This window comes from Sipha flava, unplaced genomic scaffold (assembly GCF_003268045.1).
Source record: "Sipha flava isolate LNK unplaced genomic scaffold, YSA_version1 108_pilon_pilon, whole genome shotgun sequence".
Taxonomy (NCBI): domain Eukaryota; kingdom Metazoa; phylum Arthropoda; class Insecta; order Hemiptera; family Aphididae; genus Sipha; species Sipha flava.
The window spans coordinates 969661-986055 of NW_020271725.1; the positions used below are offsets into that span (position 1 = coordinate 969661).

A 16395-nucleotide genomic window follows, 5' to 3' on the forward strand; every position below is an offset into this window, starting at 1 on the left:
TAGTGATGGTCGGTGCACACGAGGTTCACCTTCAATTATCGATTTCAGAGACTTAATTCTCCCTTCTTATCTTTTACTCACACACACACACACACACTCTCCCTATTTTTATTATGTTTAACAATTAATCATGTTTTTTTTCCTCTTCAGCGAATACGAAACTCCAAACTTCGTTCTGCCTACGCGGTCTGGCTGTATTAACTGAACCGTGCACGGGCGTAAAACGTCTTGGTAGTATACATAAAAAAAAAAATGTACATATATATGTATCCCGTGTGGCCATTCGTAAATAAACCTCTGTAGTAACCCGTCACGTTGTCGGTAGGCATGCATGATGGCTGTATGATACTGAAGCACGGTTCGTTGTTAGGCAACATGATTCCTTCTGATATAAATCTTATTTTAATTTTCTACTTATGCATCTTCAAAAAGAAGTTTTTTCAAAACCACTTTTTAGAATGCATTTTCCGTGTCCTATAGAGTTACGGCGCATATTTTAGATTTTAGTAATGTGCAACGATGTAGCAGGTTTTGTATATAGGAGTATGTATAATTTGTATAGTATAGCTTCCATATTTTATACTTGATTTCTATAAGCAGGAAACATAACTTTACGGTCTCTGCGGTATAATAGGTATCGTATACATTGACATCGATATTTTTTTTTTTTTATATATATATAATGTAAATCTACATATATATTATATATTTTATCGATTCCATTACATCGTTTTATATTACTTTTAAAAATGCGGTTAACGGGAGAAAAAATTAATTTGAGGTAGAAGAAAAATTATAATATATACTATGGTTTCTTTCGTACGAATAGGTCAGTTTGTTCGAAAAGTCCAAAGCATAGCATATTTATTACATTACATACCACAACGAGATCGTATATTACAGTTTCTATCCTATTTCCGACGTAAAGGTATGGTTTATCTGGTCAAAAAAATGTTCTAATCAATTCGATCCCCGGGAGTCGCAAATCACTACGTCGCGTCATGATGACATTTTCTTTATTAAGTTGGACATGATGTATTTGTAACTTACGGGATCTCGGGTTTCTGGGACATTCTTTTTCATTTGAACAAACTATGTATCGGTGTATTATAATTCTCAAATCCTTTGACGGAAAACAATATTTTCTCCATTGATATTATCAAAATAATTCTGGTTGTAAATATCTAGAAAATATTAATAATTTGGGTTTTGATATTTTTTTTTCTAGACTTTTTATGAGTAATAATATTTTATATTTCCTACAGTAAAAATAATTTAATATTTCTCCCCATTTTAAATAAGGCAGAAGTATCTATTTTCAGCTAACCATTTTTTGATTTTAAATTTATTTTATTAATCAATTTGTTATTTTTTTGTAAATGTTCTCTCACAATGAAATTTTATTATTATTAAAAAGTAATCGTGAATCAGTATCAAAGTTTAACAATTATAATTAGTAATTATCAACGATTTACATTATCTAACTGTTTATGAGCCTACTATTGAATTGGTCCCAATATTATTAGGTAAAGTTCCCCATCGGATATTAAATTAGCTCCCATGAAACGCAATATGGAATTGACTCCCAATATTATTTTCAATGAGTGGTTCTTAAAATATAAAAGTTAAAAAAGTTAAATTATTATTTTGAATGACTTTTATGGACTATTGAATGTATTATTTGTATTTTAAATTATTTTAATATATAGTTAAATATATTTTCGAACATGTTTGATAACCAATGAGTTTATAAAATAAATATTGATGAAACCAACTCAATGTAAAAATATTAAAAACCAATTCATTATTTAAAATTTTGATTACCTGAATTTGGGAGCCAATTCAATATGGCTGGTTTAAAATTTAAATTTTAAAGCCGAAGAAGTTTTATTACGGCTTACCTTAAATTACCATAGTGTGTAACTTAGAAAAAAATTACCCTGTGTATTTTGGACATTATATATATTACCAAATTGTGTTATTTGGAATCCCACGCCTACGGCATTACAAGGAAACTAATTAAATGTCGTTGTCACATGTCTGTGATTCTCATTTCGACTACGGCGTGACGATTTTTTTTATTTATTTTATTCGAGTGTTTTTATTTATTTCGTCTCTATCATTACAGTTGATCGAAAATTGGATTCGCTCCGTGATATCGGAGAGAAACGGTGGAGCTATCGTGGAAAAATCACAAGTTACCCTGATATGGGCCGTAGCTGTCGCGATTTTCTGTTTCGGCGGTATGATCGGTGGTTTGATGACCGGAATCGTCGCCGAGAAGTTTGGCCGGAAAGGTGGTTTACTCGTATCCAACTCGTTAGTCGTTGTATCGTCTCTACTCCAAGGTAAGCACGGTATTATAATACAATCATGGTATACTTTAATGGGAAAAATAATTGGTGAACTGTATTGCTACATACGTAAAGTTATTTCGCATCAACTACATACGTTGTCAGACCTCGACAATTCTAAACATTAACTTACTTTTTCTCTCTCTTTAAAACTGCATTATCTTTTAAATCGAAATCATACAAACACAACTTTATATTATAACTATATAATATATTATATTTATATTGTATTATAAAGTATTTTCAATATGCACACAACTGAACTGCAATTTCAACAGTTTTGGATTATTATTTAAAATATGAAAACCATTACCATACTCAATGGCGTATCAAGGAGGAGTTAGGGGGTTATAAATCCCCTCAACAATGTTTAGTGTATGTATATTGTCTATAGATTATAATAAAAACATACAAAATTCAAAAAAAATTTAATGTTACATTTTTTATAACCCCCTCAAAAAAAAAAAAAAAAAATTCTGAATACGCCACTAACCATACTTATAACCTAATGAAATTACTCTTCTATTTTGTAATTGGAATATAAAAAGTCTAATACATTTTATTGTAATGATGTATTATTATATTATGTAACATAATAAATAAATAAATTAATAAAATTAATAAAAATAAAATAAACGAGTATGAAAACGTGATTCAATTAAAAAAAAATACTTAATGCATAATACATATAATATGAACATAAATGTATAGCAATGATAAAACAAATTTTTATTCCTTATCCGCAGAAAAAATGTAAGTGGCTAAGAATCAATAAATAATTCGAATGTTTAAAAACACGTAATTACTTCTATTAAAAAGATATATATATATATACAGTACAACATGAATATAAAACATCAATTATTATTTCAACATTTTATTTTATTTTATGGTAATTTATTTGTTTTGTATTATAAAATATACATATAATATTAAATTTTCAAATCCTTTCGGCGCTGGTCTCGCTTGAATTTTGACTGTAAGAGAGCGCTGTTTTCCGATCGCACAATGCCGTAATAATACTTACATAATATTATATACATACATAATAATCGTCTACAGACAATACGTCAATAGTTTACCGCCCACACAACGCCCGCGAACCTCGTACTATTACACCTTAGCATTTGCACCAAACACAAGTGCAAAACAACCATTCCCTAGGGAGAAAAGAACGGGAAAGACTATCCGTGAAATTATATCGATTTTCCCCGCGGAAGTTCTTCGCATTTTTATAAAAAAGAACTATCGTGGCCGTCATTTATATAATTATACACGAAATCGTAAATTTCAATCGTTACGGTTTAAATAAAATGTTGGAAAATCGATACGTTTGAAATAAGAACATCAAATGAACAGACGAAAAAAACGTTTTATTTTGCATATTTATATGAATAATGATTTGTATAATCCATATCATATACTGCGTGTATTAAATATATACTAAGTGCATTCGGTAAAACTTCCACTAAACGGTGTAATCCGACACAGTGCACATTAATAATTCGGTCATTATTGGATGTTAGGATTCCTGCAATATATCGGTTCATTCCAAAGGGGACATGTTCGATGATGTGGAGTACATTGCAAAGGTCAATTCATTGAATACCATTTGATGCGGCGGATTTACCACTAACGATAAACCATTAGCGCCAGTTTATGTGTACAATACGGCTGTCAACTATTGCAGCCTGACAATGACACCCAATTGATTTTAATTGGGTCCGTATTACTAAGGATTATTTTATGCACATTTTTTACATTTTTTTTTTTTTAATTTCTATTAGCGCTCGTATAAGGACAAATATTATTTTTATAAGTTGACCATCGCGTTGCCCGTATAATATACTTGTCCATTGAAGACATTGTAAGTCGTTTGCTCGCACATTCATATTTTATACACTCGTCAAACAACACCGCTCTGTTGTGATGGTATTTTTTATTTTATTTTTTGTCTTACGTACGTTTAACTCGACGCGGAAAAGACACTGGGTTCTGATAATATAGTCACGTAGTAATTAAATATAAATTATATATTTTTTATAAATTCGTTTTTCTTGATTTATTATCGTTCAACAGCATAATAGCTTGCATTTATTTATAAGCTATTTGTTTTGACGGGTTTGACAAATTGCACATTTCAATTGTTACCAATGTTATTATTTCTTCAATCGGTTGTTGGTACTATAAATGCTACGAGCTCAACAACCCGAATGTAAAAACTCAACCGTTCGTTAGAATACCATATACTATTAACATAAACATACAGATATTTTATGTAACGAACATTTTGCTTAGCTTATATAGTACGTACTGTTTATTGTTTATTTTTCTGCATAATAATTTTAAACGTGGAAAAGTACACGGTGCGTCTATATAAGACGATATTAAGAAACAATCGTCGGATTGATTTTATATACTATTGTTATATTTTTAGTTGCGAATGAGAATGCATATTTAGAAACCACTTTAGTATTACCTGATCAATTTTAAATTTAATCACTCCGTGTACGCATAGAATTTACATTGCTCTCTTGTCTAGGAAAGTCAGTCATACTGCTGGTATTAATTTGAAGCACGAATCCAAGGATATTTTTCACGTATATGCATTTTATTTATTACTTGTTTGCGGATGTAGTTACCTCTGGTGCATTACACAGTATAATATTTACACATGTTTTCGTCGAGTTCGAAAAATAAAAATAAAAAATAATTAAATTATCTAGAAATAGGTACAGTAACAAGCGATGCTCATGAATTATTTATTCTCATGATACTTATGTATATATAAATGCGTATGTATCATTATGAATTATATAGTTCAGAGAGTTTTTAACATAACATTTACTCATGTACACGTGTTATAGAAAACGTTGTTGACGTGCACACATATAGGTACATGAATACATATGTTCGTTTTCGGAAGAATTGTAAGCAATTTTTCATCACATATTTTTATTTTTATTTTCTGCGCGCTACGCAATATTAAACACAATTTACGGAGCTTTCGAAAAAAAAAAAAAAATTGTCAAAATTGTAATCGCAAATCTTCAAGTGGCATTCTTAAAACCATCGTTTCGTCTCGACCAACCACACGTAATACTATGTTAAAAGGTTGTTTGAAACGTTATTGATTTCATTGCAAATCATAAAATCCATAATGTTCTTGGACATGTCGCGTACCTGAAACGACGTTTTTTTTTTTAATTTTAGACGACGTTAACCGTCCCTTAAGTTTATCGGACCGAATGGTCGGCAGAAGCTTAATCTGAACGCGAGTCGTCGTGTATATTAAACATATATGTTTTATATTTCGTTATCACTGCGCAACTTTTACTCGGCGCATTTATAGAAATGCGTAATAAAACTCGAATCGTGCAAATCGACTGTGCAACAACACGTGATCATTGCACATTATAATATGCATGTGTTTTATTTGTTTTTTCCCATCTACCTGTGATTTGCGTGCGAATAATATAACATGCTTTCACCACCCATTGCGGTATATCCACAAACGGTTTTTTTCCACCGTTTAAGGCGTGGTGTCCTTTTGATGCACGTAGCACATGCAGCTATTGCACATCGAGAAAAAGGTGGACAATATTATAATAAATCTTCTAAGTATTATTTTATTTAAATGTGATCGAAACGAAACGTTTCTATACCGCGCCGCTGAGCTCTATGCAATCCGTACATTCGAAATCATGTATATGTTAACGTGCATGTAGAAAACGCGTTTTACAATATCAACATCGCTACCACGCAATAGTATAGATACCCTCTCGAATGTACCGATTAAAAATCAAGCAATATTGTTATTATATTGATTTAATTTAATTACCCAGCCATTATGATTATGCACTACAAAAAAAAAAAAAAAAATCAATTGTATATTTGTTTAATTAAACTAATCATCTAAACTCCATGTATAATCTCATACTTATTATGTACTAATATATTGTACTAATTAAACTTTGAGCTACAGTCATACATAGTAAATTTAATTAAATTAAATTCACGTGTATTTAGAAAATTAATATTTTTTTCTTTAAATGAATCCATAATGATATTTTGTGATTTAAAAAAGCAGAAGTAATGCTATAACTGCATTTTTTATTTGACAGATTTGTTTATTTATCGTATATTTTTCATTAGGTGTTTCGAAAATGTATTCGTCTTACGAATTGATCATAATCGGACGGTTCCTAATCGGTATCAACTCAGGACTTAACGCTGGTCTGGCTCCGATGTATCTCGCTGAAATTTCTCCAATGAATCTCCGTGGATCTGTAAGTATACAATTTAATAAAGCCCGTCTAAGTTATAATTCTCGCAAACGGAAATTAACCAAAGGTCCAAGCATCGTTCAATGTTTTTTACAGTACGTTTTGACGATTCGAATATTTTATTGGTAATTACGGAATTTTGCTTCACCGGTTCACTACCCGTACATATCTTATTTGATTTTCCTACGTAAAAATAGGTAACTCGTGTTTTTTTTTAAAAAAAGTTGAAATGAAAATATTTAGTTAAAAAAAACTAAAAAAAAAAACAGAGGTCATTACAGAAATGTATTATAAAAATTATAGTGGAATATCAGTTAGATAATATTCTACCCAAAAGATCTGTGAATCATTTATCATATTTTATTTGTAGAGTGAAACCATTTAAATTGTATAGAATAAGAAACTTAGATAATAATCATGAAAATCTGTTAAAGTTAAGTATAGAGTCACCAATTATAGTTAACATTTAAGTTGAAAGTTATTTTTTTTGTTCTGATCAAAAATTGTAAAATATTGAAACATTAATTTAATTCATCCATAAGTTACCTATACTTGATAAATGAATTATTACGGTTATAAATAATTGTCTACTTACCTACTCTAATTAGTTTTGTATAATGAAAGTTAATTTTAAAAAGTAAAAGAAGTTGTTCAATATCGTTAGTTGAAAAATATTTGAAAAAATAAAAATTCTGAAATCCATTCAGATGAACACCTAACAAAAACCGGAAGCCAATTCGTTGACGTTTGTTTTTTAATTTTTTTATTTATTTTATTTATCTTCGTTTTATTGTCAAAACATGGTTATTTTAACACTACATTTTGACCATCTCATAGGTCGGAACAGTTTACCAGCTAGTCGTTACCATTTCGATATTAGTTTCTCAAATATTGGGTTTGGATTACATCCTGGGTACGCCAGACAAGTGGCCCGTTTTGTTGGCGCTCATTATCGTGCCTGGTATATTCATGTTCGTGACATTGCCTTTCTGCCCAGAATCACCCAAGTACACGTTAATCAACAGGAAGAAAGACATTGAAGCGGAAAAAGGTACGTGTGTTGTAAATATGTAATGCTTTTATAAAAAAAAAGCATAACTTTTATGTCTTTTCACATAAAATTCTTTGACGTTGCGCGAGCGGTAACGCTGTTGAAATTCTTATACACGGTATAGAACGGCAAATCATTTTCGTGCCTAGTACCAACCATAAGTAATTAGAGTTTTCGATTTCATTAAATGTACATTTCAGCCCACAAAAAAAAATTAAAATATGAAGTTAACAGGTGCAACACGTTTGTATCTGGTTGACGAGTGCATAATCCGATTCAGGATCATTCGAACTACTGATGATTTTTTAGGCGTTCTGTTCAGGCAATTTTATCGAACCGTAAGATAAATGAGTTGTATTAGAATAAAACCCTAAGTCTTAAGTACAAGCAGTAGTAGCAGCATTTATACATATAAAATATAATCAGTGCTTTGCTCTTCCCATTGATAATCAAATCACTTTTGGTATATAATAAGTTTAGGAAGTACGTAAACATTTAGAATGAGTTTTCGAGAAAATTTGTATTTTGCTCTATGAACTCGACACGTTTTAGATGGTTTTTCTACGCTATCGTCATGCTCCGTGTAAAATACGTAACATCATAAATGGTACAGTTATTTTTTGTCGTTATTAAACGTTATCATTTGCGTGTGCGATGATTTATTGCAGGATTACAATGGCTGAGAGGAACGCTCGAAGTGCACGACGAAATGGACGAGATGAGAGCCGAAAACGAGGCAATGAAGGTGATCCCTCGAGTAACTCTCCGCGAGATGCTGTCGAACCCAATGTTGAAAATCCCACTCGGAATATCTGTGATGATCATGTTGTGCCAACAGTTATCCGGTATTAACGCCGTAAGTACTGACAAATATATGCGTTTACATTGAAATCGCAATAACACAGTGACTTCAGTTTTGCTGTACAGAGCGAACGTGTGGCTTACGCTAAGAACGGCTAAAGATTTGTACGATGTATTAACGTGATCTACGCCATTTCTAAGAATAAATCTTGGTAGTAAATCTCTGACGTAACGAAAAATTATTATAATATCATGATTTTGTCTTTTACGTGATCATGAAAGAAGATTATCCCCTCCCTCATATTATGATAAATCAAACTGTAGATAAACTTCGATCATATTTATATTATATCATACTCGTATACATACGAATATAATGACGATTGAGGCTGATTGAAATCTGAACACTATCTGTATTAACAAAGTTCAATACTCATTAATCATTACTCGCTACTAGTGCGAACTTATAAAACAAATATTTTTGTCGATTAGTTGTTATGTTTACCCTTATTAATAGATCTCGTTGAAATATCCACGAAACCAAATTTGATTCTTTAAGTCTTATTATTATATACATATATGTAGTATATTTAACTCTTAAATGTTTGCTAGTAGATAATTGATTACGACACCGCATTATTGTTGCTTTATTATTCAATAACTATATTTTTTATGGGATGGGAAATGAGGCAAATCGCAATTGCAATACGGCTTAAAATAGTGCTAATTATAATCTAGTATACATAATTGTATCTATACTATGTTGGTAACATATACTCCCCCAAAATGTAAACAGTGTAAAGCATGTATCCCGAACGTATATCATGACAATATTATTTAAACTGTGACCTTATACTAAAAAAATATGTCTGATCAAGGTGATACCTAAGCCCTTCGTACCGTATTATAACACTTGTCACAAGTCTAATTGGACGATTTATATTGTACTATGTAATATTATTATGGTTATTTATTTTTGATACATTAGTGTCTTATACAATGTAATTTCCGCAGGTCATGTTCTTCTCAACGAAAATCTTCGAAATGGCTCAAATGTCTCCCGATGGCGCCAAATACGCTACCCTTGGCATGGGCTCGCTCAACGTGATAATGACATTGACCTCTCTATTCCTGGTCGAACTCTCCGGCCGCAAAACTTTGTTACTTATCGGATTCTCTGCCATGTTTATCGACACCGTGTTGCTGACTATTGCTCTGATGTTTGTGGTATGTGATCTTACAACATTATTCATCGTTTTAGAATAAAATAATGGCAAACCGCGGCTAATAAAAATTCATGTGTATACTTGTGTTTCTAAAATATTCCTTTGGAAATTTTAGTTTTTATGATGATTAGTTGCAAATATTATACTGACGAAAACAATAAACACACGGTTTATCGGTTCGGCCTAATCAGCTACCCGTAAAAATACAAGCGTGTGGCAGGGCTTTGTTACTGTGCGACCGTGTCGATTAATATTTTTATTTAATTTTAATTTTAATGTATTCACGTACGCAGTGTGTATTTTACGAAAACAAACCTTAATAATTATTACCTATATGTTCGCAGACAACATACGTTTGGGTGTCTTATTTAGCCATTATTTTCGTGATGGTGTTCGTGGTCGCGTTCGCCGTCGGACCCGGATCCATTCCGTGGTTCTTGGTTTCCGAACTGTTCAACTCGTCTGCCCGACCATTAGCCACCAGTATAGCCGTTGGAGTCAATTGGACGGCTAACTTCGTCGTCGGACTAGGATTCCTACCCTTACAGGTATGATGTCGTCATCGGTTTTACTGTAGTATAATGTACGACCCCGGGTCACTCCAGGAAAACTTTAACAGGATGGTTGTGCCCAGGGTGGATTTCGATTTCGTGTCATACTCGCGATTACTGTTGATTTTATAACTACAAGTCGTGATTAGAAACATTCAATTAGAAAATAAAACCATCCGTATTGCGATTGATATTAATTTTCGCATTTAAATATCGTTTAAATTGTATTTTATATTTTGACTGATAGGAAATATTGGGCTCCAACGTGTTCCTCATATTCGTCGTGTTGCTCGGTTTGTTCGTGCTATACGTTTACAAGAAAGTGCCCGAAACCAAAAACAAGACGTTGGAAGAGATTCAAATGTTTTTCAGACAGGAGTCGTACAAATAATCGTCCGGTGTCCTGCGCGGTAATAGGAATACGCGACGCACCGATTGAGATATTCCTCATCAGCCTGAAACTACAAATATATAATATATATATATATATATATATAATACATTAATTTATATAATTATTAATTTTTAGTTTATATAATTTATTATAATATATATATATATATTATTTATATATGTAAAACGTACGAGTACCTCTTATTAAAATAATATTTTTGGTGAAAAACAAATAATATTAACTATAGTCGTCATTAGATACCCCTCCAATATGTTAATGTAATAATATTTGTACATGTCAAAACCAAATCACGTGTATCTATCGTCTGTATTATAAATACATATGCAGTACAAGTGGGTACACTCAAGATAGTTGTTTTCGTTATCGTTGTCCACATTATATCACTTTTGTCGGTCAACCCTTAAAATATTTCCATTTACATCATCATAATTGTTCATTTATTTAATTTTATATAGCGATTTAATCTTGTAAATATAGGTATAATATACATACTTACATATGTATATATATCTTTTATATTAATTATGTTTTTTTTCTGATCTTAAACAATTATAATTATTTTCTCCCACCATTTTATTTTTTTTCCATAAACAAAATAAATAGTATTAATATTCGTAATACTATAATATGTTAAAACAGTAATTTATATAATTGGTTTCTTTTTTTTCTTTTTTTTCTTTTTTTTTGTGAATATTTTAAATAGTAAAATTGCAATTAATTTTGTCATTGCATCATAATAATATTATCTTGATTAATTCTTCCCTTCTTGATAAACCGAACCTTACTTTAATAGAGAATATAATATATAAATGTTATAATATCAAATTGACTAAACTAAATTAAATGAGTTATTTACCTAAATATTTTTCTATTTGACACATTATTTTTTTTTTTTTTTTTTAATATAGTAGGTATATATACATGTAATTCATAAGTTGTCAGATTAAATTTACTGATATATGAGATGATTTAGGAGCCAATATATGATTATGATAAAAATAAAAATATCAAATATATCATAAAATATAGAGAAATAGAGAAATATTGAAAATATTTGCATTTTACATCATATCGGCTATGTTCAACATTTTGTTGGTTTTTTTTTTATTATTAAAATTGAATATTTAAATATTTTAAAACGTGATTTTGATTACATCATAATTAATAATAAAAATTTAGTATAATGAACCTTCTTCTCGATATACAGAGACTAATGATTGATAATAGTTCATATTTTTAAAGTGAATAACTGTTATTGTTTTTTAAAATATACTTATTAATTATGAAATTGATAACCGAACTGATGACTTTGAACTCTATAATATGAAACGTAAAATAATTTAAATAATTTGATAACGTGTTTTTTTGAAGTTAAATTTTTATTTATTAATTTTTTGATTAGTTATTTTCAGCAAATAACTCAATACTTAAATTTCATAATACGTATTTAACAGATAGGTTATCTAATATGTCTTAAAACTAAACATATTTTAAAATAATTTGATTTAAAATTTAAAGTTTAATTTATTATACTTATGGTAATTTTCATTTTATTTTATTTCATTTTTTTTTTTTTTTTTTTTTTTTTTTTTTTTTTTTTTTTTTTTTTTTAATAATATTAATTTGTGTTCTACTTATATTAATTGACATATTGGATTTAGAATTAAAACTATAAAAACTATATAGCTGTAAGGTAAAGGTAATTTTGTATTTGCCCTAGCCATCAATTTTAAATTAAGAAATTTTATATTGATAATCAATTCAATTTAAATATAGTTATATTTTTCAGTACAAATCATATTGTATATTATATAAAGTTTTTATCAATTAATTGTATACAATAAATGTAATATGAATGTTATATATTTACCGAAAACGATAGAATATCAACCTAACCTAGGTACATTATTATTATTATTATTATTATTATTATTATTATTATTTTTTTTTTTTTTTTGACTGGAGCCATATGACTGTAATATTATTTACATAACATAAAATAATTATTTTTGTTTGAATACTGTGTATCGTTTTGACGAGTATATGATACTATAATAAATCTGCAACTGTAAAAGACTAAAATTATGTCCACTGGTACGAGTATATAATTTAAATATAAAATTATTTTTAGGAGCAAATGATTTTTACAATCAAAATTAGATTTTATAACCACAACTTTCATAATATTTCTAATATTTCTATTAATATTGATACAAAAAAAAAATCCATTAAAAAAGTACCTAATATTCGGTGATGGAGTTCATCAGGTTTAACGTTTTTCGAGTTCACATACTATACGAAGGGATTTAATGGGTTATGGAACTCTTCGTATTGCATGAACACGGGGAACGTTAAACCTCATATTATCAATACATTTATGTTCAATAATTTGTCATTTTAAATCATTAAATACAACATGTTCGTACGAAATAAAAAAATTTGTTTGATTTAAAGAAATAGATAAACTACATTTCGAGAAAACCGAATAAAGTAGTATCGAAAAACAGATTGGTACCAACAACTGCAAACCATTTCAATTATTTTTCAAAGACACACACCCCTAGTTAGGTTTAACACAACACAACTGAAGTTCTCCATCGTCCAAAGAACAGAAGAGCATAATCTGCTAATATGGACTAAGCCCTTTTATCGATACGAAAGTAAAAAAGGTTCTAATGTTTTAATGGTACATATTTACTCTGTATCCATTTTAAAAAAGAGTTCCGACGTCGTCTCCGTCGTCAGCCCCGATATTCGATAACATGACATTGTGTGCAATCGTAATAATGTTTCAATAGGTTCAAAACGAAACAGCCGAATTATCAGAGAGGTATAATCATAAATTATCGTTTACGAGACATTCTGACATTCAGTATTGTAATCTTATAGCCCACTGAATATGATTACATTATGTATTATGATTATTTTAATCGGTTTTAATTGTCTAGACGTCTGCTCGAAATTAATTAAAATATTATTTTATTTGATTTACACAGTCGTGTTAAATCAAACGGAATATAATCTTATCGAAAATATTACAAAACACGTGTATAATATGTAATAAGTTCAAACAAATTTTTATTCTATTGTTTTGTTTGTACTGCCATTTAAATGCATCGATATGACAATACAGCAGATAATCTTTCAATTAAATAATGGCTTATGTATTATATAATATTATAATATTTCATACTTGACATAAGAAAAACCGAAAATAAGAATAAATATTTTTAAATAACCCAAACTTTACGTTTTTGAATTAAAACAACAGTATTCTGAAATCAATGCATTTTCCTTTCAGTTTATATATATTTTTTTTTTTATAATTTCACATTTAAAATTATTGTGTAAAGATAACATTAAAGTAAGTATTTATACTTTGATTCTTATTTTTTACTTTTATTACTACATTTTAATAACAAATATTACAGATAATTACATCAATAAATTAGTTAAAAATATAATTCATTATTTTTGAACCCAATTTCAATCAACCGAAATCTCAATTGTAAAATATAAATTATATATATTTAAAAAACTGGGAGCGAATATTAAACGACTTCTAAAAATAATTAAGAAATAGAATTGAAACTAAAACCAAAAGGCTGAAACACGATTGCACTGTGTGAATAAAGTTTTTTTTCTTCTAATAATTTTCCAACATACCATTTCAAAATATTAAAACATTGTATGACATATTTTTGAAAATATTTATCATTTTTTTTTTTTTTTTTTATATGTATTAGGAAAAATATTAGTATTAAAATGATAAAATTCCTTGATTAGTTAAGATTCCACTGTCGGGTAAGATACAGGATACAAGGACGAATGAATGGAATTGTTGTATTGAATTACGAACATTTTACCAACCATTGTTCTCAAAAAAATGATTCTATATGAAGATGGTTAGGTGGATCAGTTTATATTTATTTAGATGGTTGTTAGAATAATTAAAATTCTTAATAAGGAGGTTGAACCTTTAATGTTTTAAATTTTGCAACAACAAAAAAGCATTTCAAACTTAGGAAAGTCTAACATTTCAATCACTTCTAAATAGCAATCGTTTCACTAAGATATTTACTAACTATTAAATGTTTTGAACATTTGTTTTTTATATTTATTATACCTTTTTACATATTATTATATTTTTGAATATTATTCAAATACTCGTAAATTATTTTTGAAATTGAAAAAATTTATTTATTAATTAATTGTACAAATACATTTATATGTATTAAGAAGTTTTTATTATTTTTTCAGAATGTGACGTCAAACTGGTATTATTTTATCGATATTTCCCAAAATATAATAATAAAGACAATATAATAATTTCAATTTTCTATAAAAATCTCAAAAAAATGTTTTTAAAATAATATCATTAATAGATTATTGTTATATAGACATCCAAAGAGAATTTCGAATCTCTATAGTAGTTATTTTTTAAATTACGATAAAAACAAACATTTGTTTTTGTTGAAACCGGTTTGATGTAAATAATGTTGTTCTTTATAATTTGATTCATATATTCGCAATTATTATAAAAAAATGTAGGAAAATTCATGAAATAACTCGGCAAACTTTCAAACCTGAAATTTCTAATGGTTGTGATGATCGGAATAATTATTCTAGTCAAAATCATGTACACAGAAACAAAAAAATACACATATCATGGTAAAATCAATATATTTTTTGTTTCAATCGGAATCTAAAAATAAAATTTTTATTAATTTTTTTTTTTTTTTTAAATATTCTAAATATATTTTCTATCAATACCGATTTCATTGATTCATTTTAAAATTATATTAAAAGGACAATACCTATATTTCATGGAGTGCAATCACGTTACGTTTTTTGTAGACAAAAAGGTATTACGGGCAGAATCTGGTTATTTTTTAAAACGCAATAGTATACCGGTTTTACGTGTAAAAAGGTAAAACGGGAACAATCGTTTTGTAGCGAAACCGAAAACCACCAAATATACTTGATTAAATCCTTGACTTTAAGCCAAAGTTCTTATCAATGTAATACACTAACATATATCTATATATATATATGGCTTATATTCAATTACAATAAATGTCGGAGTGTCTGTTAATCTCAGATTTTTTCGTCAGATTATGTGATCCAAAATTAAAGTTTCAATTTAACGATTATTATCATTTAATTCGTTTATATTTACGCCCGTGGGTATGGACCATATAATAAAACATAATAGAGAGCATACAGTAATACAGATTTAAATTTATAAAAGTTAACAAATAAATGCCTGTAAACCCTGGATTATACCATGCTTATAGCTCGTTTTTTCGAATAAGACAAAAAAATTACATTATAAAATCTTTGTAATAAATTTTACGATAACGGAACAAAAATAATTTGAACACAGTATTTCTAATGGTTTATATGTATATCGTTAAGATTAGACATTTTGCGTGTACCTATGCATACTATGAATCAGTGGCGTAAATTGGATCCAATTTTTGGTGATGCAGAGGCATAATCTTAACTTATAATTTCTAACACACCAATTTTCCAATTTCCAAAGTAAAATTCTTCCCAATAAACTATATATTTTTCCATTTATTTCTTTAAATAAAAAATAAATTTTGAATTATTTTAGCATTAAAAGCTTTATTATTATAATATTAATTAAAAAAACAATCAAATTTTGTTTTTAATATGCTGATTTCCTTGGCTCTTGAAAATAATAT

At 28.5% G+C, this 16395-nt stretch overlaps 1 protein-coding gene across 3 annotated transcripts in view; it reads left to right on the top strand.

Annotated features, from left to right (window-relative positions):
- The window catches only part of LOC112686341 (solute carrier family 2, facilitated glucose transporter member 1-like), a 59114-nt gene extending 48338 nt beyond the window's left edge, over positions 1-10776 (top strand). For 2 of the 3 annotated variants that reach the window (XM_025558567.1, XM_025558576.1), the window contains 7 exons: positions 2129-2348; positions 6510-6643; positions 7478-7691; positions 8360-8547; positions 9507-9719; positions 10063-10266; positions 10517-10776. In XM_025558567.1, the coding sequence (XP_025414352.1) occupies positions 2129-2348; positions 6510-6643; positions 7478-7691; positions 8360-8547; positions 9507-9719; positions 10063-10266; positions 10517-10660 (1317 nt within the window). In that variant the 3' untranslated portion in view covers positions 10661-10776. The remainder of the gene's footprint in view (positions 1-2128; positions 2349-6509; positions 6644-7477; positions 7692-8359; positions 8548-9506; positions 9720-10062; positions 10267-10516) is intronic. The other variant, XM_025558584.1, reaches the window with a different exon arrangement.
- The last annotated feature ends 5619 nt before the right edge of the window (positions 10777-16395 follow it).